At 56.7% G+C, this 24,831-nt stretch overlaps 1 protein-coding gene across 1 annotated transcript in view; it reads right to left on the bottom strand.

Moving 5' to 3' along the window:
* The window catches only part of LOC102287225 (calmodulin-binding transcription activator 1), a 909,062-nt gene that overhangs the window by 83,258 nt on the left and 800,973 nt on the right, over positions 1 to 24,831 (bottom strand). Inside the window, exons 6-8 of the mRNA XM_070385162.1 lie at positions 17,096 to 17,236; positions 13,587 to 15,436; positions 7,059 to 7,185 (exon numbers count right to left, since the gene is read on the bottom strand). Of these exons, the coding sequence (XP_070241263.1) occupies positions 7,059 to 7,185; positions 13,587 to 15,436; positions 17,096 to 17,236 (2,118 nt within the window). The remainder of the gene's footprint in view (positions 1 to 7,058; positions 7,186 to 13,586; positions 15,437 to 17,095; positions 17,237 to 24,831) is intronic.

Genomic DNA, 24,831 nt, shown 5'->3' with positions numbered 1-24,831 from the left:
AAAAGAAAGACCAGTCAGGGTGGGGGTTGGGGGGGTGTGGACCTCCCCCCACCCACCTTGTGTACCACCCCAGGGACTGGAGGAGCCTCTTCCGTCTGCTCCTCATGGATTAGCCCTGCCTGGGCCTGCTCATTCCTCGAGGCCAAAATGCAGTGCTGCTTCTACTAGAAGGCTTCTCTAGGGGCTGGGCTCAGCCATTGCCCCTTGATCACTCTAGTTTGTCACTGCCTGTTTGCTCCCCTGCCCTGTCGGGAGGACAGGGACTGGGAGCTCTGTATAGATTTGTTGAATGAATGAGTGAATGGTCCTCCACTCCACCGCATGCCTGATTGAGTCCTCCCCCTCCAGTCCATCCTGGGGGGAGAGGTTGGGTTCATGTCCAGCATTTCCTTTGTGCTTATTTCTGTTTCGTCCTTTCCTGCAAGCAAGTCCTGACTCACTTAGCATGGCCTGCGTTGTATTTTCAGAAGTTCTGCCTCCCTGATGGAGGCAAGGGCTTCGTCTGTGCCTGTTACTCTGAGTCCAGTGGGGGCTGGGCTGGGGTCTGGCAGGAAGCTTGTACCTCCCTCTCAATGCCTGGACAGCAAACTTTGGAAAGACAGGCCCTTATGGGCCTCAGCAGCTGTTCTGACTCCAGCACAGGGCCCAATGAAAACTTCTGGTTGAGTAACCCATGGGATGTTCTCACTGTCTCCCGGCCTTGGGCAGAGACCTGCTTTGTTTCTGGGGAAGAGGCTGCTGTTGAAGTCTTGGGGACCGGGTCGGGGGCTGTGCGGGCTGCTCCGGCCCACCAGGCCTCATCCCCTGACCCCAACTGGGAGACAGCAGGGTTCTGTGCTCTCTGCCCTGCTTGTCTGGAACCAGCGATCGGGGCCTCCCCAGGACAGGTTTCCAGGGAGGACGCACCCAGGGATCATGTTACTGTTTGGGCTCTTGGTTTTCCGAAGCTTAGCCTGGAGGAAGCTATCCAAGTCAGCTGCTCCTGGGGGCAGAGGAAGGCTCTGGCTTCTCTAGGAGGACGGGTGGTGTAGGCTCACTTCCCGTGGGAAAACCAACTCATCCACTTGTGACGTCTCTCCATCTCAGGTGGAGGTGTTACATCATTGTTCCCAGAGTGGGTCTTCAGGAAGTCATTGCCCCAGGATGACCTGCAGGCTTATTGTCCCCCTGTGCTTTCTGCCCTGGTGTGGCTCCTCAGATCCAGGTCACAAGCTGGCTCTGTGGTGGGTGGGTGGGTGGGGAGGCGGTGTCCTGCAGGACCTCCTGCCGTGCCTCTCTGGGCAGGGAGCCCCAGCCAAGTCCAGGCTCCAACTACATCCCCGGGGAAGACCTCCGAGCTTGTGGTCACTCGCCTTCCCTGGTGATTTGCCTGGCTCACCAACAGGAGGGCAGGGCATCAGCGTGCGTCCATCTGAGCCCGCTCAGCTCTGCTCGTCTGAACACACCTTGCTGGCCCTGGGGAGTTCAAGGATTCCCTGCACCAGATGTTCCAGCCGGAAGGTCCTCCCCCGCCGCTGCTCATCTTCCACCATCTCCTGGCACATGCACAGCCTGCAGTGATGCTGGAATGGTGGCAGATCCAAAGGTGCCCCGTCTGTCCCCAGAGAGATGCAACAGAGAGCACCTGTCACCGTCTCCTGGGTCTCAGCCCAGCGGTCCCACACACACAGGCCCATCACTCAGGGTATTTCCTGGAGTCTCTTTCCTTCCCCTGCATTCAGTCCATTAGTGACTCCTGGGTCCATTGACTTCTCTCCATCTCAACAGCCACCATGCCAGCCCAGGCTGCCATCACTTCTTCCTTCCCAGATGCCTGGACTCCTGCATTAGCCTCCTGCTGAGGGCAACCTCAGAACACCCGAGACCTACCTGTCCCTGCTGGGATGGTGTCGGGGGGCCACACTTGGGAGCCCCCACAGGACACAGGTGGGATTGTGTTCCCCGGGAGAGCCTTCCTCCTTAAGTTGGGAAGGATTACCCCTCTGCTGCTTCCTGTGGTTTCTCTGCTTCTTTCTATGCTCCTACAATCCATTCTTCCACACACCCAGAATAATCTTTAATTTTTTAAAAAAGGTTTTTTGTTCTCTGTTTGGCAGTGGTGGGTCTCAGTTGTGGCACGTGGGTCTGCGTTGCGTCATGGGGGATCTTTTGTTGCAGCGTGTGGACTCTCTGATTGTGGCTCACAGGCTCAGTAGTTGTGGCACGCAGGCTTAGTTGTCCTACGGCATGTGGGATCTTAGTTCCCTGACCAGGGCTTGAACCCACATCCCCTGGATTTCAAGGTGGATTCTTAACCATTAGACTGCCAAGGAAGTCCCCACCCAGAATCATCTTTCAAAGACATAATTTTGGTCAGGCTGCTGCTGCTACTGCTGCTAAGTCACTTCAGTCGTGTCTGACTCTGTGTGACCCCATAGACAGCAGCCCACCAGGCTCCCCCGTCCCTGGGATTCTCCAGGCAAGAACACTGGAGTGGGTTGCCATTTCCTTCTCCAATGCATGAAAGTGAAAAGTGAAAGTGAAGTCGCTCAGTCGTGTCCGACTCTTTGCGACCCCATGGACTGCAGCCCACCAGGCTCCTCCGTCCATGGGATTTTCCAGGCAAGAGGACTAGAGTGGGGTGCCATTGCCTTCTCCCCACTTAAAACAAGTGGCTTCCATTGCAGATAAAACCAAATCAGACTCCTTCTTATGACTCAGAAGGTAGGACATGATCTGGACCCTGCCATCTTCTCCACCCTAGCTGTCTCCCACCTTTGTATTTCTCCAACTTACCCAACTTGTTCCTGCCTCAGGGCCTTTGCACCTCCTTTGCCCACAGTCCGGAGGCTTTTCTCCTACTCTTCCCAGGTCTGGGAGCATCTCATCATTCAGGTTCCAGCCTAATGCCCCAGCCTATGGGAGGCCTTCCCTCATCAGTCTGTCCAAAGGAACCTCCCTTACTGCATTACCATCTTCTAGTGTCCTGGTATCATTTTCTCCAGTTACCCTGGTTATGTCTTTGTTTCCTTTTTTTTTTTGTCTTCTACAATAGAACGTAAGTTCCAGGAGAGATGGAAGCTGGTCTGTTCTGATCTCTTTATGTCCAGGGTCATGGTCAGTGCCTGGACTGTTATAGTCTCTCAATATGTGTATGTTGAATGAATTGCTTAGAAAACACAGTGCACTCGCTCATCTTTTTTTTTTTTTCCAAATGATGGGAGGAGAGAGGATATGCAGGGGGAACACGGTTTTTTGTTTCGTTTTGTTTTTTGGCTGTGCTGGGTCTTCATTACTGCGTGGGCTTTTTCTAGTTGCCGTGAGAGGGGGCTGCTCTTCCTTGTGATGGGTGGGCTTCTCATTGTGGCAACTTCTCTTATTGCAGACCACGGGCTCTAAGAGTTTCAGTTGTTCCAGCACTCAGGCTTCAGTAGTTGTGGCTCCCAGGCCCAAGAGCACAGGCTCAGTAGTTGTGGTGCGTGGGCTTATTTGCTCCTTGGCATGTGGAATCTTCCAGGATCAGGGATTGAACCAAGTCTCCTGCATTGGCAGGCAGATTCTTTACCACTGAGGGAAGCCCTGCTCATCTCATTTTGAACTTCATTTTGCCTTTGGTGCCTCCAAGGACACCAGGAGAGAGTGCCAAAGAATTGATGCCTTAGAACTGTGGTGTTGGAGAAGACTCTTGAGAGTCCCTTGGACAGCAAGGAGATCAAACTAGTCAATCCTAAAGAAGATCAGTCCTGAATATTCATTGGAAGGACAGATGTTGAAACTGAAGTTCCAATACTTTGGCCACCTGATGGGAAGAACTGACTCACTGGAAAAGACCCTGATGCTGGGAAAGATTGAAGGCGGGAGGAGAAGGGGACGACAGAGGACGAGATGGTTGGATGGCATCATGGACGTGAGTTTGAGCAAGTTCCAGAAGTTGGTGATGGACAGGGAAGCCTGGTGTGCTGCAGTCCATGGGGTCGCAAGGATTTGGACACGACTGAGCGACTGAACTGAAGTGACTGACTCCAAGGACTCCAGCATGGGGCTGTCTGAAAGTCCCATAACAAGTCTTCTTGTTGCTGGCAGCGGGGATTGGCTGGGAGGGGAGGGTTCTTCGTCTTCTCCTGAGCCTGGGCTGCCCCTTCCTAAGTCTCAAGCCCTCTTTCATTGCTGCTTCACTTCGGCTCAGTGGCCTGACTTGGTTGTCTCCCTCCTGACCTTGGAACGTTCCTGGAATCTCACAGGAGGGAGTTTCCGTGCCTGTGTCTTCTGCAGCCAGTGATGGAAGGGGAGCAAGAACCGTATTCTTGGTCAGGGTCAAGTCCCTCCATCCGTGCTGCCTGGGCACGTGCAGCAGGCCTTTGGGCGGGGGCAATTTGCACACCCTGTGCCCCCTTCTCCCACACTACTTCCTCAGGTGGCCTGGCTTGTGCTCACAAGCCTCTGAGGCCTTCTTGTCAGCAAGGCCAGTTTGGTTCTCCTTTCAAGTATCCTTCATTTAAGATCAGCTCCAATTTCCCTGAGCCTCTGGGAGACCCAGGGCAGAGGTCCTCAAGCAATCAGCATCATCCCCCAAGCCAGGGTGTGGCTTGTTTGCATGACCGACTCCTTCCTGACTGAGAGTTCCGTGGGGTCAAGGTCAGGGTTAGGGGTCTTAGCCTCTATTCCAGGTGCATACCAGTTCCTGGCAAACTGCTTGATGAATGAATGAGTGCAAAAGCCAGGGCTGTTTTACAGAGTGACATGTTTCCATTTGGGCCTCAAAAGAGGATGTCCAAATGGGACCCCCCTCTTTGTGGTTAGGGGTAGAACAGGGCGGGTCCCCTGGCTCTCAAGACTGTCTGAGCCTCCCTGGGCCCAAGATGCAGGATGCTAGGGGAGCCTGAGCCACTGGGAGACATAGTGGCCTAGGCAGACTCTCCTGCAAGCTGGCTGCTCTGAGGACCCAGAGATGCTCTGGGTCCAGGAGAACTGCCTGTGAGACCTAAACAGCAATGGACCCCTCTCCCCAGTCCCCTACCCGCTGCCGAGGACAGAAAGAGCAAGGCCTCACTCATGAGAAGCTTCATGAATTGAGCCAGTGAGCCTGAAGCTTCCTGGACCTGCCCTCCTCTCAGTCCCTCTGCCATCTGGCCGGTGGTTTTTAGAGATGCAGAAGAGGGGGCTCAAGAGGTCAACCCCTGGGCTCAAGCCACCAGATGGTAACTGGCTGATCTTGGATGCGTGATGTGACTGCTCCAGCGCCCCGGGGTTTGCCAGGTCCTGGCCTGGGACACCATCCAGAGGGCACACAAAGGCCGGTCTTTTTTTTTTTTTCCGGAGGGGTCAGATAACTCAGGACAGACAAGGTCTGGGTCCTCAGCCAGGCAAGAACCAGGTACAGGAAGTGGCATCTATTTATAGGTCAGGCCAGTGCCGTTCCAGCAGCAGGTGATAAGTGGGTAGGTCAATAACACGCTGCCCCCTCCCCCTCTCTAGCCAGCAGAGGTTGGGGGCTGCATTAGCGACAAGCAGCCCTGAGCTTTGATAGGCTGGACCAGCCTGGCTGACGTCCAGATGGCTGTGCTCCAGCCCCAGGAGGGCTGCTGGGAGCCTGGGAGCAGCAGGACCGAGTGGGAGCCAGCCAGGCCGCCCGTGGGGGAAGGGCCAGCAGGGGAGGCCGCCAGGGGCAGCAGCCCTGGCTCCCTGGGTGTTTGTGGTGAAGAGGTTGCTGTATTCAAGTGGAAGCTGAGCCGGTGAGCCCAGCCCTGCAGCAGGGCGTTCTGCTCTGATGGGCTTTGTGGGGAGATGGAGAGAGAAGAATGTTCCTGTCAGCTCGGGAGCCCCAGGTTGGGGGTATGGTGGGGGCGAGGCAGACGTCTAGGGTGGCCAGAGGTTCAAGCTGGACCACCCCAGGTGAACCAGGCCCCTGGCACAGACCAGTTCTACTCCTGACTTGGGGACCCCCGCCCCCACTTCTCTTCCCCCCAACCCCTAGCTCCACAGGGAGCTGTCTCTTTCTCTCTCTCTCTCCCCTTTTGTAGTCACCTTGGCTTCAGATGACATGGAGTGGGACTCTTCACCCTCACCACCCACCTCCTCCTCTGCCTCTCTGTCCAGCATCTGGGCCAGATGGACAGGTCATCCCTGGGACTAATGGTATCTGGGAAGCGTAGGTCGAGAGGTCACACCAGCACCAGCCCAGGGAACAGAAAACCATGAGCAGATTCGAGTAGATATCCACCCCCTTTCTGTGACATGCCAGGCACTTTTCGAGCCCCAGGGGGCACATGGTGACCAAAAAGACACAGACTGTGTCCTCCTGGACCCACAGGCCAGTGGGGAGGTAGTGATGACCAGAGGTCAAGGGCAGGTTGACCAGACAGGGACACCAAGCTACGTCGACGATGATGAGCCCCGCCAGAGCGAGAGGGAGAAGGCCAGAGGCATGGGAAGAGCACACGGGGGGCGGGGCACCGTCCCCCAAAATGGAAGGAAACCTCGTGCCTGCACCTTCTGGCCACGGGGTGGCTGGAATCACCGATGTATAAAAGGAGTTTGTGCGGATTAGTCTCAGTTTGACGCCCCCTCCCCGGTGGCCTGCTGGGTCTTCTCCCTCTCTCTCTGACCTGCTCTGTGTCCCAGGGGACTGGCCCTGTGGCCTGCATGGCCTGGGCTCTCTTGTTCTTGTGACTTCTGCTTGGCTTGGGCCATGGGAGAGAGCTGCTCTGTGGCCCCAACACCAGATGTAGCTCCTGTCTGGACCCCTCCACCCACCATGCTCTCACCAGCTCCCATCACCCTTCAGGTGGAGACTGGTTAGAGCTTCCTGCTGTGGCCAGTCCTGGGTGTGCCCACCTGGCTTGCAGGTTGACTAAATAGTCCTCCGTCAAGTTCTCTTCAAAACCCAGCCCACCTCACCTGTGCCCCCGTCTCACTGACGTTCTAATAGCTGATCTAGGACTCACTTCTTCACAGCGCAGGAAACTGAGGTCCAGAGAAATGACACAACGTGCCCCAGGTCACCCTCCTCGCCCGCTGACCCAGAGCCCAGCGCTCCGGGGCCCCTGTGGCCTCTGCGGACAGGCGGCCTTCTCTCTTACCTGGGCAGTAGCAGCGCAGCACGCCGGGCTGAATCAAGGATGCAGGCACCGAGATCTGGTCAAACAGGCAGCTGTAATTATTGCTGGCTTCTTGCCAAGGGCCTGTGATGAGAACCTTCACTCCTCCCTGGAGGGAACAGAGGCCGGCAGGGGGCGGGGGTCAGCCACCGGGGGACAGGGGCCTCCGTGGTTGCACGGCTCAGATGGCGGGCCACACCCCCAGCCCACGTGCTTGTGGAACATGCAGGCTCCCCATTCCCATAAGCCCTACTTTATTTGTTTCTAAACTTTTGTTTTGTGTTGGGGTCTAGCCCATTAACAATGCTGTGATAGTTTCAGGTGCACAGCAAAGGGACTCAGCCATACACATACATGGACCCCTTCTCCCCCAAACTCCCCTCCCATCAGGCTGCCACTTGACACTAAGCAGAGTTCCCAGTGCTACATAATAAGACCTTGTTATCCATTTTAAATGATACAGATGAACTTATTTACAAAACAGAAACAGACTCACAGACTTAGAGATCTAACCTATGGTTGCCAGGGGGCGTGAATGGGGGGAAGGGAGAGTTAGGGGGTTTGGAATCCACATAAAGCCCACATTTGAGAACCACTGTCTCAGGACTGTGGCAGGGAGAAAGGCCCCAGTTCTCCTCCCCCTGGTGTGCAGGGGCCCCAAGACGCCCTTTGCCTTTCACAGCTGGCATCCCGCAGGGGATGGCAGTTCTGACCCCTGACCCCCTCCCGGAAGTGGAACTTCCAGCTCTAGCCAGAAGGGAGCACGGTCTGTTAAACCGTTCCCCTCAGGATGAACCTGAGAAACTGGCTGGGGGCACCTGTGGAAGGCAGTGGAGGGGAGGGAGGGGCGTTCTCTTTCATCCACTTGTGGACAGACTGTGGGAACTCTGAGCTGTGGAAACAGGCCTGGGCATCTCAGTGGCCCCCCAGGGAGTGGACATGGTGGTGGCGAGGATGAGGGGAGACCCAGGAGGCCCAGGGTGTGGGGAGAGCCAGGGAGGCGGATGCAGATGGCGATGGGAAAGATATTGGAAGGAGCGCTCCGAATGGGAGGGGCTCAGAGGTCGTTCTGGGCTGGACGGCAGGCTTCCTGCTAGGGGCTGGGGACTGGGTGAGACTGTGCTTGGCCTCCTGACTATGGGTTGAGCCACGGAGGGCACCCCTCTGTGCCGCCTGCACAGCCTGCAGCCCCCTGACTGTGTGTGCACATCGTACACGCAGCCCTGATGTGCTTGCAGCCTGGCTGAGTGGCAGCTGCTCTCACAGGGCGGGGGTGGGGCAGGGGGAGGGAGGAAGGGGGATGGCGGAGGGTGGCTCAGATGACCTTGCTCAGCTCCAGAGGAGAGGGCTCCAGAGGCGCCCAGGCGCAGGAGGGTGCAGGAAAGGGATCAGCACTCCCTGACCGCCTGCTGGAACCAGCCAGGGTAGCCACTCAGGGTGGTCTGATGTCTCGGTGCCCTGGGCAGTCCTGTTTTATTGTTTGAGCTTAGTGATTAATAGCACACTGTCCTGCCTGATGTGGGCAACACGGTGTAGGTGCCCCACTCAGGGCTCAGATTGCGGTCACTGAGTCGGGGAGGCTTGCCCTGGGGGTGCAGAGGGTAAGGTGGCTGGCCTCTAGGGCTCCCCCGGCTCTCCTAGGGTAGGCGAACCCAGGCTCCAGCCGTCTTGCCCAGCAGGGGGCCAAGAGCTGCCCAGGACGGGGTGGAGGGCACCACCTAGTGTCCAGGCAGGAGAAGTCAGGAGGCACCCCTGCTGGAGACCTGGGTGCTGGAGGGCCGGTGAGGAGTGCCTCACTTCTCCAGGCCAGAGAGGCGGGTGAGGAGCCCCTCACTTCTCCAGGCCAGAGAGGCCAGACCCCAGCTCTCCTGCTGCTCCGAATGCCAGCGAGACACTCTCTCCTGCTGCTCCGAATGCCAGCGAGACACTCTCTCCTGCTCACAGACCCGTTCTTGGGCGACCTGTCCTTGGTACTGGCCCATCCATGCTCCCAGCCTCAACACGGCACTTGCTTTGGAGGCTCCCCACAAGGTTTCTGGAAGCAGACCTGGTGCAGGACTGGCCTTGGGCGTCCGTAGTGAGAGGCTTAGAGGTGGGTCCCCCATGGGCCAGCACAGAAAGGAGATTCCCCCCTGGAAGGGGCTCTCCGAGACTGGAAGGCATTTTCCGTGTGATCTTAGATGGGCCTTCCTTCCTCTACCTGGAATGGCTAGGAAAATCAGCTTCCTGCTAGACAACCAAAGTTTAGAGAGCAGTAGAGAGACCTCCAGAGAAGGCAATGGAACTCCACTCCAGTACTCTTGCCTGGAAAATCCCATGGACGGAGGAGCCTGGTAGGCTGTAGTCCATGGGGTCGCTAAGGGTCGGACTCAACTGAGCGACTTCACTTTCACTTTTCACTTTCATGTATTGGAGAAGGAAATGGCAACCCACTCCAGTGTTCTTGCCTGGGGAATCCCAGGGACGGGGGAGCCTGGGGGGCTGCCGTTTATGGGGTCGCACAGAGTCGGACATGACTGAAGTGACTTAGCAGCAGCAGCAGCAGAGAGACCTCAGGACCAAGAGCCAAAAGCAGGAGGCCTGCCCCTGCCCTCCAGTAGCTGTGTGTCCTCAGGCAAGTGGCCCACCCTCTCTGGGTGGCATTTGAACTCTAGGCACGCTCTGGCCTTAACTGTCTTTGGTTCTGACATATAGCCCCAAGGAGAGGTTTGGAGTTTTGTCAGTGGGGCGGGGCTGGGGCCACATCCATGGGTCCCTGGGGCTGGGAGTGGGTGCCTGCCTGGGAGTTGTGCCACATGACTCGGGAGAACCTAACTTTGGGGTGCCTGGGAGCACCTGAGACCAGGTCGGGGTACAGTGGTCCCTGGATCCTGGGTAGTGGAAGTGCAGTGGCTTCAAGAGGCCACAGACAGTTACTCTGTGAGAAAAAAGAAAAAAAAAAACAAAACACAACAATAACCCCAATCAATAGCTGCTAGCATGAAGCCAGGGCTGCTGTGAGGAACAAAGGACTGCAGAGATTACTGGAGAACATCAGGCCCTTCTCCATGGAAACTGCCACGGGAGGGGCTCAGCATCCATCCCGTTCAGGAGGGGGTTTCCATGGCAACATCGCCTGGCTGGGCTGAATCACTGTGACGCGGGCACCTGATGGCTCTAATTGCAGACTCCTGTGCCTGGTGCGGCAGGAGCGTCAGTGGAGGGAGATGACGCAGAAGGGCTTGGGGGAGGAGAGGCAGCAACACATGCTACCTGCAGTCTCTGTGCCCCTGGAGCCCTGAGATAAAGGCTCTGGATTTCTGATGCACCTAGGGAGGGTCCTGGAGCCTGGGGGAATGTGTGTGTGTGTGTGTGTGTGTGTGTGTGTGTTAGGTGAAGAGGTGGACACGGCAGAGGGGAAACGGGAGCAACCTGTGTGGAGGCGGAGGGACACTCCAAGAAGAGAGAGCAAGATAGCCCTAGCCTTAGCATCCCTGTGAAGTAGATGCCTATGCACACTCAAATTTTAGAGCCGGGTGAGGGCACTGAGCCACTGACCTCATATTTACAGGTGGGGAAGCATCCCCAGGCCTAGGTCTTGCTGCAGAGCCCTCCACAAGCTTGGCAGAGCCTGACTAGAATGGGGCTCCTGACACAGGTGGAAGCGGGCTTCTTCCTGGTGGAGAAGGGGTGAGGGCGAGGGGAACCCTGCTAGCTGATGGGGGGTGCTCTGATGGGAGGGGGGAAGGGGCACGGGGGGAAGATGCTGTCTCCTGCAGGAGAACCCAGGAGGGGCAGTCCCTGTTGCTGGACCCGGCAGAGGGAGGAAGTGGCTGCAGATCCACTGGGGCCTCTGCAAAAGGCCTCCCCAAGCCACCACATCGGGCTCCAAAGGGCCTGGCTGGGTGGCATCTGCCCATTTCCCAAATCAAATTGAGTCTGAGCTGCTTTTGTTTCTGGGTAGCTGGAAGCAGCGAGAGCTTCTGCAAAAGCAGGCTGGCTGCTGCCTCCCGGAGGGGCTTCCCTGGTGGCTGAGACAGTAAAGAATCTGCCTGCAATGCAGGAGACCAGGCACCTGGGCCGTCATTCCTTTCCTGTTCCCGTGCCGCCCTCTCGTGGCAAGCTGCTGAACTGACCTTCTCCGAGATAAACAGTTCAGGGATCCGCAGGTCAGCGATTGGATGGATACTGGAAGGAGAGGGCCAGGCTAGCCAAGGGCCCCTGACCAGTGCCCACGGGTCCCAGGGCCTTGGGGTGTGTAGTCAGCTCACAGGCCAACCGCAGGGGTAAAAACCTTCGCTTCCTTGGGCTCCATGGAGACTCAGCATCCTGAGGACCAGATCCCAAGGTTGTGGACTTGGGCCTTGAGGCCACCCTGCTCAGCAGGACACTGAGGCCCGGAAGCCAGGCTTCAGAGTCAGGCCCAGGAGGCAGCACCCCAACTCCCAGCTCTGACCTCCCCACGCCCCAGTCCCAGGGCTCCCTCTTGGCTTCTCTGAATTGCAGTCTTAAGCCCTGTGGCGGGGGGAGGGGGACAGCTGCTGGGCTGAGCTGACCTATCTCTCCAGAGGGACAGGGTCACACTGAGCCACACCAAGGGAAAACTGAGTCAGAATCTTGCAGAGTCTTAGAGCGACCGCGGGAACTGGGGGCTCCCATGGGTGAGGGTGCCCATGGATGTGGATGGAAGAGGCAGGTGCTGCTGGAGCTGTTCACTGAGTCCTGACAACACCCCAGTAAGGAAGACAGGAAAGCAAGTCACCACCGGCCAGCCAGCAGGGGACAGGATTTGAATTTGGACTGTGCGCTCCCAGCCCCATGCTCCTCACCACATAGGGGAGCCACCTCTGGACACCTGAGCTTTGACGCGCCTGTTGCCTGTGGACCCAGAGCTGCTCTGATACGTGCTGAATCTCTGGGAAGCTCCTGTTCAAGGTGGGGTCACTACCTGGGCTGATGTGGCATCTGAGAGCCGGGACATTCGTGCACAGTGGACACCCTCTGCCACGACCACGGCCACGGCAGGAGGACACGGAGAGGAGCCTGGGCCATGAGCTGCGAGGGCCACAGAGTAATAACCAGTAACATAATAATAAACTACTGATTACTTGCTACGGGCCAAAGACTTTACCAAGCCCTTCTGGCACCTTGCCTCACCCCGAGGCAGGCACTGTTACCACCTCCACCTGATAGGTGAGGAAGCCGCGTCACAGGGAGGGAGGGTCACAGCAGAGCCAGGACTGACACCCAGAAGTGGACCCCTGAGATGTGTCCTCCACTCTGGGCATCACTGGCCCCTTCACCAGGGCCCGGGGGAGCCTCAGAAGCAGAGATGGTCTCTCAGGAGAGTTTCATTTTTCAGGGAACCCCGTTAGCTGTGTCCCAGTGCAAGCATCATCACGGGAGCCCCTAACAGCGCCTGGGTCTGTTTAGCCAGCATCTCTGCCCTGCCTGTGCTGGAAGATGTTTTTTGGGGGTGTGCATCACTGCCTTTTGGTGACCCCGTGAGCTTCAGGGTCTTTTAGGAGCACCATTCCTTCAGTGTCCTGGTAGCAGCCCCTACCCCGGCAGCTAGGCAACGTGTCAGTGGAGCCAAGGGAGCTGTGGGCAGCCGCCTGCAGCCTGGGGAGAAAATGCCAATCTGGACCCCAAGGTGCTGGGGCCCAAGCAACTGGCAGGTGGCCTGGGAGGGGGCATGGGCATGGCCTAGTGGGCAGCAGGGGGTTAGGGAAGGCTCGGGCCATCTGTCCCTTTCCTATGCCATTCTACTTCACAGGAAAAGCAAAGGTTCTTTCCTTCATCACCTGCACCAGCCTGGAAGACCTGGGTTTCCTGTGGTCCTGGGCTTTGGAGCAGTGATTCTCAACATCAGATCTCAGCCCCCAGAAACTGAGGACAGCTCCAAGGAGGGGGCTGAGGCCAACGGCGGGAAAGCCTGGGTCATGTAACATGCCTTTGATCTTGTTGAGGCTGGATATACCCCCAAATCTCACAGATGACTCTTCAGAAACTCTATCCTCCCTCTCAATTTGGTGGGAATTTGTTTTGTGAAACAAATCAAAAGCAATGGATACAGATGGTCTATGGTGGTGACGGTGGATTTTCAAATGGTTTTCCAGCAGCCCTAGGATGCTTTTTCAAAAAAAAAGACAAAGCAAAACAAAGCAAAACATGGATGGAATCTTAACACATCAGCCAGGTGACAGTGGTGACAGCAAACACTGAGCCTGGCCCAGCTAGGGCGGCCACCCGGCCTCCGAGGAGACCCCTGCTCCCGTGAGGACCGGGAACGCTCCTTGAGAGAGGCGGGGTATTTCTAGTGCCATGGGGACAGAGGGAGGGGACTTGGTCTGCACTGCCCAAAACTTCAAGGGGAGGGCAGCCACATGCAGACGAGCATCTCTTGCTGCATGCTGGCAGGTGGGCAGGTGGTGAGGCAGGTGGGACAGCTGAGGCAGGTGGGGAGGTTGGCAGGTGAGGCAGGTGGGTAGGTAGGGCAGATGAGGGGTGGTGACCGCAGTGGCAGCTTACCTCCGGGTAAGACCACTCCGGGGAGTAGTCGGTCACCATGAACACCCGTCCGCTCTGCTGCAGCATCCCCAGGGTGCCCGAGGCCGAGGCGGCCGAGACCACCTCAGCGACGTGCATGTAGGCCATGGTGCCAGCCCCGCCCTCGGCGCTGCTCAGCTGCAGGCCCCCTTGCTGGGGGCTACAGCAAGGGATGCACATCTCAGCCTGGGTGAAGGGGGCACGGGCCCCGTCCTCCGACTGCGAGAGTGCTGTGCCGTCCCCTGACACCAGCTGGTGCCCGTAGATGGTGCCGCCGCCCCCCTCCACAGAGATGAAGTCATTGATCAGGTCGGAGAACTGGTTGCTGAAGGAGATGTCAAAGTGGTCCAGGCTGAGCTCCATGTTGGAGGCGTTGCCCAGGCCGGGCTGGGCCACGGGGTAGAGCCCCTGCACCACATTGCCCGGGAGAAGGGGAACACCCCCGGCACTGCGGATCACCCCGGTGGGCTCTGGCTGCAGGTAGTGCTCAGAGCTACAGGCCTGCAGCTCCCCGGACTTGATCAGGCCCTCGCCCCCTTCGGCCACCTGTGAGGTCTCCATGGTGACCTCCCCTTCCGTCGCCATGGCCTGGAAATTGGCCTGAAACTGCATGAGGTGGAGGGAGGATGTGGACTCTATCCGTGTCTCCATGTGGCCGCTGCAGGAGCTGGTCTGTGACGAGGCCTCCGTTTTCACCGTGGGCATCACGAAGGTGCCCCCAGAGTCACTCAAGCTGCTGTGGGCATTCTGCTCAATGGGGAGGGGCTTGCTGGCGTCCTGCAGGAAGAAGCTTGGGGAAGGGGTCTGGTGGACATGGGGGCTGTGGCCCGTCTGGCTGAAGCTGGACGTGTAGTCCTTGTTGGAGTCTATTGCACTGAAGTCCATTTGCTCCAGCGTGGTGCTGGGGCTCAGGCCACCGCCCGACGGCAGGAGGCTGGAGCCGGCGGTCAGGGTGAGGGAGCTGGATGCTGCAGCCGTCGCGGATGAGGAGTAGGCTTCTTTGGCCATCTGCTGCTCAAAGGAGGTGTCCTCGGTCTTGATCTCCTTGGTCAGGACGGTGGTGAAGCCGAAGCCCCTCTCCACAGGTGGTGAGTGCCGGACGTTGGTGCTGACCATCTCGGTTTTCAGGCCTCCGCCCCCGTACGTCTGGCCCTGCTTTGGGTTATTGAGGAAACAATCGGGGTCAAAGTTCATGGTGGTTTCTGGAATCTTCCGGCCCCCGTCGAGGGTGGTGGAGAGGACGAGCTCTTCGGACACATTGGTGGGCAGCATGGATAGGCTCTCCGAGCTGCCCGTGGTGGGGAAGGCGAACTTGTGGCCGTCGGAACTCACGGCCAGGACGAGGCCCTGAGAGGCGTCAGGCGAGAGGAGGTGGTGGTTGGGGCCGGCGGTGGGGGACATGGTGTACACGGCCTCGTTGGTGACCTCGGACATGAACACCGTGGCGCTCTGGGACAAACTCCCCATCACGGACGCCACCGCCATGCTGGACACGCCCGTGACCACAGGGCTGTCCACCATGTCCGGGTCGCTGTTGAGCCCGCTGCTGATGGACACAGGGGAGCTCTGGGTGGTGTCGGGGACCTCCACCTGGTTGGTAGAGGACACCTCCGTGCTGTTCTGGTGCAGCAGCACGGGCTTGGCCACCTTGCCGTTCCTCTTCTCTCGACTCGAGCCCTTGCCGTGGTGGCTGTGCTCCTGCTTGCCCTCCGACACGTCATTGTGCTGCACCTCCGCGTGGCCCCCGTACCCCCCCGCCCGCGGCTCCACCTTCGGCGAGATGATGCGGTGCTTGGCACTGTTACACTTGTGGTGCACGCTGCTGCCCGCTCCTGCGGAGATTGCAAGCACAACGCACACGCGCACACACACACAGGTACACATACACGCACACGCACCAGAGAGTCAGAGCGAGGGCTGCGGTGGGCCCCGTCCCTGAGCGCTGGGGTCAGGCAGAGCCCAGCCTGGGAGTCCAGGCAGCCCCTACTCCCCACCCGTCCCCGAGGCTGGCATGGGACAGACCCTCAGGGTGTTGGGCCAACTTACCCCACCTGGGTTCTCACATGCCCTCTGAAACCATCTTCCCAACCTGGGCTCTTTGTCCCAAATGGTCTTTTCAAATAGTAATTGAAGCGCCCCAGTGCATGGGTGGTCGGGAAGGAGGGGCTGGGGAGAATGTCCTTCTCTAGGAAAATCCTTCCCACCCTTGGAAGCATTCACTCACTGGACTGGGCCTTGCTGGCCAGAGGGGCTCAGTCCGGGATACTGACCGGGGCCCTCCCCTCTCCCGCTAAACTTTCCATGACTGCCCAGCAAGCCCCTCTGGGACTGAAAGCCAGAGGTTGATGGTATGTGTGTGTGGCTGGGGGTGGGGGTGGGGAAGTGGGGGGGGTGGGGGAGTGGGGGGGTGGGGGAGTGGGGGAGTGGGGGGGTGGGGGGGTGGGGGGGTGGGAGGTGGGGTTGACTGGGAAGGAGGTGGAAAGCAATGAACTCTCCCTGGACTAGCTCTTAGGCCCCAGGACCAAAGAGGGTTCTAGACTTCACTCCAGAGGCAGAAAGGTTTTTGGGGCCACCACTGCCTGTTTAGCTAGCCTGAGCCTGTCCTTGGCTCTTTGTACGGTGAGATCCTTCCAAGACCTTAGCAAGGATGGAGCCTTAGCTCTCAGTTGAGTGGCAAAAAAGAAAGAGCCTCGGGCTCTGAGCATTTTGAGCAAGCTGCACTCAGGGCTCTACCCCCAGGCCTCCACTCCTGTGTAATTTTCATTCCATCTGATAAGGGTGACTCTGCTTTTGATGAAAGGGTGGATTCTTCCCTGATCTTGTTCCAGCCTCACTAAGATTCCTAAATGCATGAAGAATTCTCGGAGAAGCAGCATGACCCTCTAATGGAAATAGCTAATTAAGGCAGCTAGGGAGTGAAGAACTACATTTCAAAGAGCAAATACCATTATCAGAAGCACAGACATTCAGGATGGGGGTGCAGGACACTGCGTTCTTGGAGGAGGCAGAGGTGAAAGCGAGAGGTTTAGCTTGAGCGGTCCTACTGACTCAAGGCTGACTCCCTGGAAAAGCCTCTGTTGGCCCAGTGCCTTGGGGACCTGGCTCCTGCCTCTGATGCCTGAGATCCTGAGGCCTGGAAGGCACCTGGGGCGGGTGGATGTGGACAGTGGCCCAACCCCACGCACTCCTGACTGTGCTGCTCACAGCACCTTCCAAAAGGAGGTGTTTATCTGGAGACTGTTCTCTCCTGCCCAAAGGGGGCTGCCCTGCCAACCTCGCCAGTCCCACCAGCCCCACCAGCTTCATCAACCCCACCAGCCCCACCAGCCCCACCAGCTCCACCAGCCTCACCAGCCTAGCCAGGCAAGATGAAGGAGAGTTACCGTGGGTGCTGTGGCCTGGCTCGTGGCTGACCCCTCTCCCCTCCTGGACGTCACACCCACTGCCTGGGAGCGCCCCTCGCCCGCATGCCCGCTGGCGGCCTGGCTCACCCAGGCTGCCGGTGCAGAGGCAGTTGTGAGTCCGTGGCGGCGGCTTGGTCTGGTGGCTGTCGAGGATCTGCTGCACAAGCTGCTCCACCGAGAAGCCCGAGCTGCTGTTCCCATTGCTGCACGTCCACTTGATGCCGTGGACTGTGGGGAGAGAGGCGGGCGAGGGGGTGGTGAGGTCAGAGGCCACCTGTGCCTGGGGGAGGTCCTGGGAGGGATGGGGCCTGAGCCCTCCTGGAGCGTGGCCCCCTTTCTGCTGGCAGGCTGACTCCAAGCATCACAAAGCGATGCCCGTAGGAGGGGAGAAGGGAGGAAAGAGGGGGAAACCAGGCTGCCCCATCACAGCCCCTCCCTTGGGGAGCTCCGTGCCCTCTACCCCCACCCCCCGCCCCTTCTCCCATCCTTGCTTCCTGTGGTGCCGTGCTGGGAGGGATCGCCCAGAGAGTCGCTTTGGTTTTGCAAAGCTCAAGTGGATCTGGTGGTTCTTCAAAGGGTCGTGGAGTGGAGGCACAGTGAGCGAGGGTGGGGAAGGAGAGGTCCGGGAGGCCTAGGGACCTCCCCAGAGTGCAGGCTGTGGAGACGTGGAGGAGAGATGGTGGCTGGGGAGTCTGGCTCCCAGCAGGATGCATGGCCAACCCTGGCAGAAGGGGCACTCCAGCTTCCTACTCTCACCAGACTTCTCAGCCTCAAGGGGCTGCAGATTGAGCTGGGGGAGAAGGGGGTGGACTGAAGGGCCCACATGGCCTGGACAGCGGGTGCCCACTGATGATGACCGGCCACCTGGATGACCGCCCTGCAGTTTCAGCTCACCCCTCCTCTACCCTGGACCGCTGCCGTCCCTGGTGTTGGAGTGGGGGCCCGGGATGGCTGAGGGTGGGCTCCCCACCTGTCTGGCAGGACGGGGCTGGAGGTCTAAAATAAACGACCTGCCTGGCTGAGTGTGTGGACTGACTGAGCTTCACGCCCACTTGCCCTGCTGTCCTTTCTCAGCTGAAGCAGACCCGGCCGAAAGGCGGCTGAGCCAGGGTTGGCATGTTGGGCACATGGCACAGCCCAGCTCTCTCTGGTGGGTCCAGGGGGCATGGGCCCAGAGGCAGTGAATTCACAGCCTCAGGGTTGGGGCTGGTACTGGGGGTTGCAGGAAGGACCCAAGTCCCTCTGAAGGGGGGATGCTGGGAGCTTATAGTCTGGGAGGAAGCACAGGGAATCAGGGCATAGGGTCAGAGTAGGGAGAGACCAGGGGCTTTGCCAGGAAAGAACAGTTTCCTTTCTTCGTTGGTTAAGCTGGTCTCACATGAACTCCAGGCAAAGAACTGTCACAACTTGCAAAGCCTTCCTTTGCTTTGTGAGGAGCATAAGGAAACACATAGGGAAAATCTACACAGCAGGTAACTTCCCTGGTGACACAGATAGTCAAAAATCTGCCCGCAATACGGAAGACCTGGGTTTGATCCCTGGGTCAGGAAGATCCCCTGGAGTAGAAAATGGCAACTCACTCCAGTATGCTTTCCTGGAGAATTTCCTGGACAGAGGAGCCTGGTGGGCTACAGTCCATGGGGTCACAAAGAGTCGGACACAACTGACCGACTAACACAGAGCAGGTGAGAGCTGGATTGGATTCAGACCTGGATTGGAGCCCAGGCTTTGGTCTTTACTTGCAGTGTGAATTTGGGCAAGTCACTAAACTTCTCTGAGCCTCAGTTTCCTCATCTGCACCAAGAGTAGCCACCTCACAGGGTGGCCTGGGGGAAACCCCGATCTCCTGCTTGGCAGTCTGTGTGGTCCCCACCAAGAGTAGCTGTTGTCATCACCGTTAACGGTGATGCCGTGGTGGCAACACACACACGGGATGCTGGCCCTGCCCTGCGGGTCGGCTGACGCTAGGCGAACAGGCCGGGACATCCACAGGCGGCTCAGCCTTGGAACGGGCAGGGAGAACTGCATGGTGCTGCTCATCTCACGTCTCTGCTGCTCGTCAGCGCCTTCCTGTAGAACTTCAGTGGTTTTTCAAAGAAATCCCGCGTGAGTGTTGTGATCTGCTGGGACTCCCTCGGGAGCACTGCTTTGCTTCTGTGTGCACTGTCCCAGGTGTTTGTCCAGCATCCTTGACCTCCACTCCATTCTGATGAGTCTCTGGCTCCTCTGCTTCCTGAACCTTCGACAGCACTAGGGCCAGGCCCTGTGCCAGGCGGGTCCTGAATTGTGACGGGTCATCAAGACAGGGTACTGGCTGAGTGGCTTCTGCTCCAAGCTAGCTCAGCTGCCTGGATTTGAAGCTGTGGGTGCCTGTTCAGAACCTTTGTGATGGCGATGTTCAGGGGTCAGGGATTTACAGCCCACCTTTCCGCAGGTGGATGGCGTCTCTCCTTGGGATCCCCTGGGAAATTCTCCAGCAGCCCCAGGAGGTTTGAGCTCCTGCTGACTCAGGGCCTCCTGCCTGGAAGCTGGAAGGCACAGCCCAGGCCAGGGGTTTGCAAACCCCGTCATAGTCTTGGAGTGATTTTCTCAAATAACCTCTGCCTAGAAATCCACTATGGAAAACGGATCACAGTGGGAGGGGCCTGGCTCAGGTAGGAATTGGGGTCAGGTCCTGACATCCATTCCCAGGATCTCCCTTGGCTCAGGACCTTTTCCAGAATCCTCAATTTATAGATGAGAAAACAGAAGCTAGGGGGCAGGGTGGGGCCCAGAGGGCAGGACTCAGGACCCCTTTCCTTGAACCGCAGTACACACAGATGGCCTTCCAGCTGTCCATTCCCTGCCCCAGTGTGGGGGTTCCAGAGGGGGTGCCCAGGCTTGTTTCTAAAGCCCTGCATGAGTTCCTCCCTTGCAGTCGGGATGACAGTCACAGAGCTCTGTCCTGGGCCCAGAGCCTGCAGGTTCTGCAAGCCTGGGACCAGAAACATTTCCAGAGCTCCTTGCAGTGTGTTTCCTTGTGGGAGGGCTTGGAGCAGGTGCTCATTGCAAAGCCAGACCAGGTGTTCTCAAGGAAAACCTTCCATGAGTCTGAACTCGAATCTCTGGGGAGATGAGCTGGGCTCAGGCAACCCCCCCACCCCCCCCACCCCCGGCATCTGGCCACTTGGCAACTCCCTACCCAAAGCTCTGAGGTCCTGGGGTTGAGCGGCTTCGCTAATCCCCAGATGGGCAGTCACCTTTGCTGGAATGTTCTGGCATTTCTGACCAGGACCCCCGTGCTGACAACTGCCACTGAGACCAGTCTCCTCTGGCCCTCATGAGGGTGCAGCTCCCGAGTTCTCTCTGCCTCTTGCTCGTCTCCTTATGTTGTAAAGGTTATAAAATGAAAACCCAGTGAAGGGTGACAGATTGCAAGCAGAGAATTTCTGGATGCTAAATGCAAATTGCCTACTGTCTTAGCGCATCCAATATGCAAATTGTCTCCCACCCACTCCTGTGGGGGCAGGGAGAAAACCCCCCCTCCTTGGAGGTGGTGAGCTGTTAGTACTGAATATCAAATACTATCAAGACGGCTTTTAACATGTCATGCTCCGCTTCCTGACACGTAATGAATCAGCGGGAAAGGAGATTTCTATGGGGAAAAGAGCTCTGCGGAAGGAAGGTTACTACACGTGCGCTGGCCCCTCCCCCTCCACCGCCCCTCCCCCTTCATAAAAGCAGCAGAAGGGAAACTGCATTGAAAGTACAGTTGATGAAAGGTAAGGTCGTGACCTGGGGTGGGGGCGCACAGAAAGAGAAGAGGGAATTCCCCCTCGCCCCCAAGTCACCTCCTGGTGGCTCTGGGCCACCTGGTGCCCTCTGCTCTCCTGAGGGCTCAGGGCTCCTGATTCCCAGACCACAGTTGGCAGCCCTGCCTGGGGTGGAGGAGGAGGCTGAGTGTTTCCTGCCGAATTCCAGGCAGAGGGGGGCCTCTATAGCCACCCATACACGAGGAGGCCTGGGCTATGCTCCCTGGCTGCTTAGGTGATGTGCCCAGGAAGGCTAGGGCAGGGAGGTACTAGGGATGGGGAAGATAGGTGTGGGTGATTCCTCACAGGCCTGCACAGGACAGAAAGTGGCCAAAGGGCCACACTGGCCAGCAGAAAGGGGTGCGGCAGGGCACTCCTGCAGCGCCGCCACAGTCTTGCTGCTGCCCGGGGAACCCCACACTGGCTCTGCTGGGCGGCCTACAGCAGGCCCGGTGGGAGGACTGGTCTGTGAGCCGACAGCGCTGACCCGGCCTATCCACAAGGCTCACCCTAACGACCTCCTGCAGCCGGGCAGCTGCGGGAACACTAATCTGAATCATCAAAATGAGCCAGGGGCTGGCTGTTAGACAAGGGTTATGTCTGCTCCTTCCCAATTTTGGGGAGTGGTGGTGGAGAGCTTTGGCCAGGCAGGCTTAACTTGACCCCACACTGAGCCGCCCTGTCACCCACTGTGGACAGAAATGTGTATCCCCAAATTCTTAATTTTGAAACCCTGACCTCCAATTTGAGTATATTTGGAGACAGGGCCTTTCAGGAGTTAATTAAGGTTAAATGAGGTCCCAAGGGTAGATCCTAGTCCAGTAGGACTGGTGTCCTTATAAGAAGAGGAAGAGACATTGGGAGTGAGCACACAGAAGTCATGTGAGGACACAGCGAGAAGGCGGCCTTCTGTCAGCCAAGGGGAGGGGTCTCACTGGAGACCAGCCCTGCCCACACCTTGACCTTGGACTTCTAGCCTCCAGAATATGAGAAATAGATTCCTATGGCTCAAGCTGCCCAGGCTGTGGTGCTCTGTTATGGCAGCCCCAGATGACCAATTAATACATTAATAGTTTCCATCAGGGCTTGGGCTTCCCAGGTGGCCTGGTGGTAGAGAATCCACCTGCCAATACAGAAGCTGCAGGAGATGCAGCTTTCATCCCCTGGGTTGGGAAGATCCCCTGAAGGAGGAAATGGCAACCCACTCCAGTATTCTTGCCTGGGAAATCCCATGGACAGAGGAGCCCGGAAGGCTACAGTCCATGGGGTGGCAAAGAGTTGGACACGACTGAGTGACTGTGCATGCCCGTATGCCATCAGGGCTCAGGCCTCCCCATCCCCAGGTTTCCTGGCTAGGGTTCTACTAGCCAGGAGAGACCCACCCTGCCCTTTCTGCTGCACACATAGGGTGTGTACATTCGAGGGGCCCTGAGATCTTTCTGGAATGCCTCCTTTTTAAACTGAGCAGGACTCTGGGGCTCCTGGGTTCCCCTCTGTTCCCTGCTCCTTGTTTGTAGGGAGCAGACTCCAGTCTCCACGACCTTCCCTGAGTCCCAAAGGGCAGGTTCAAACAGTTGCTAATCAAGGGAGGAACAGCCAAGGAATCACCTGAGTCCAGAGGGGAGAAATCAGAAAAGCTCATCAAGAAGATCACCCGAGAGAGCAGACCCTGCACACAGCCTGTTCTTGTCAGCAGCCCCACCCTTGAATCAATGCTATAAGACTCCTCACCAGATCCTCCTGGGTGAGGACACACAGCTTTGCAGGGCAGGAGCCCGTTGTGTCCCCCTTTTGCCTGGCGAAGCAAAAAAGCTATTCTTCTCTACTTTACACAAAACTCTGTCTCTGAGATTGGATTTGGCACCGGCGCCCAGAGGCTGAGCTTTTGACCTCACTTTTGCTGCTGCCTTTTTCTTTTTTCACTTTCTAAAAATTTACTGATTTTTAATTGGAGGATAGATGGTTAGATAGCCTCACCGACTAAATGGATATGAATTTGAGCAAACTCCGGGAGATAGTGAAGGACAGGGAAGCCTGCTGTGCTGCAGTCCATGGGGTCGCAAAGGGTCGGACAAGACTTAGTGACTGAACAACAACAAAACTGCTTTACGATACTGTGGTAGTTTCTGCCATACATTACCATGAATCCATCCCTCTAGGTTGTCGCAGAGCACTGGGTTTGAGCTCCCTGAGTCATATAGGAAATTCCCACCAGCTATCTATTTTACACATGGTAGTGTATGTTTCAATGCTACCCTCTCAATTCTTCCCACCCTCTTCTTCTCCCCCTGTGTCCACAAGTCTGTTCTGTCTGTGTCTCCTCTGCTCCCCTGCAAACAGGCTCATTAGTACCATCTTTCTAGATTCCATACATATGCATTAATATACAATATTTATTTTCTCTTTCTGACCTATTTCACTCTGTATAATAGGCTCTAGGTTCATCCGCCTCACTGGAACTGACTCCAATGCATTCCTTTTTATGACTAATATTCTACTGTATATATGTACCACAGCTTCTTTATCCATTCATCTGTCCATGAACATCTAAATCTTACCCTTCCATCTAGCACATGCCAGCTCAAGTGTCACCTCGCCCTGGAGGCCCTCCTGGTTACTCCAGCTCTGGTCCCCACTAAAGCCAGAGTCTGAATCATGGGGACAGGATGTTGTTCAAGGGCCCTGTTCTATTCTGCATGCTTTGAATGATTCTTGGCACATAGAAGATGCTCAGTGAACATCAGTTCAGTTCAGTCACTCAGTCCTGTCCGACTCTTTGTGACCCCATGAACTGCAGCACGCCAGGTTTCCCAGTCCATCATCAGCTCCTGGAGCCTACTCAAACTCATGTCCATAGAGTTGGTGATGCCATTTAACCATCTCATCCTCTGTTGTTCCCTTCTCCTTCTGCCTTCAATCTTTCCAGCATCAGGGTTTTTTCCAATGAGTCAGTTCTTTGAATCAGGTGGCCAAAGTATTGGAGTTTCAGCTTCAGCATCAGTCCTTCCAATGAATATTCAGGACTGATTTCCTTTAGGATTGACTAGTTTGATCTCCTTTGAAGAAGGCAATGGCACCCCACTCCAGTACTCTTGCCTGGAAAATCCCATGGATGGAGGAGCCTGGAAGGCTGCAGTCCATGGGGTCGCTGAGGGTCAAACATGACTGAGCGACTTCACTTTCACTTTTCACTTTCATGCATTGGAGAAGGAAATGGCAACCCTCTCCAGTGTTCTTGCCTGGAGAATCCCAGGGATGGGGAAGCCTGGTGGGCTGCCGTCTATGGGGTCACACAGAGTCGGACATGACTGAAGTGACTTAGCAATAGCAATAGTTTGATCTCCTTACTGTCCAAGGGACTCTCAAGAGTCTTCTCCAACACCACAGTTCAAAAGCATCAATTCTTCAGTGCTCAGCTTTCTTTATAGTCCAACTCTCACATCCATACGTGACTACTGGAAAAAACCATAGCTTTGACTAGATGGACCTTCGTCAGCAAAGTAAAACCTCTGCTTTTTAATATGCTGTCTAGGTTTGTCATAACTTTTCTTCCAAGGAGCAAGCGTCTTTAAATTTCATGGCTGCAGTCACCATTGCAGTGATTTTGGAGCCCCCCCAAAATAAAAAAAACAGTGAACATGGGTGGAGTGAATGAATGAATGTGTAGTTTCTCAGTTCCTCATACCCTCTCCAGCATTGCTCTCTTTTTGTTTTATCTGTTCATTAATTCTCCCAATGAACTGGAAGCATAGCTCACATCTCAATAATAACAACAACAAAAAAATGTTTACTGAACTTACACTACATGCCAAGTAATTTGTTAGGTTCTTTCTGTGTTAATTCCATTATAAAAAGAAATAAATCACAATAATACCTACCCTGGATTGAGTATCTACTGTGGACAGGGCATTGGGCAGTGGTTCTCAAAGTGTGGTCCGAGCCATGGTATAATCACTTGGATGTCAGAAGGCACATCCCCTCGCTAGCCCAGTGATGAATCAGAGATTCTGAGGTGGGGCTCAGATCTGTGTT

Source organism: Bos mutus, chromosome 16 (genome assembly GCF_027580195.1).
Source record: "Bos mutus isolate GX-2022 chromosome 16, NWIPB_WYAK_1.1, whole genome shotgun sequence".
NCBI classification, from domain to species: domain Eukaryota; kingdom Metazoa; phylum Chordata; class Mammalia; order Artiodactyla; family Bovidae; genus Bos; species Bos mutus.
Note: the sequence above shows the minus strand (reverse complement) of the source record. Positions and strands in the feature narration are given on the sequence as shown.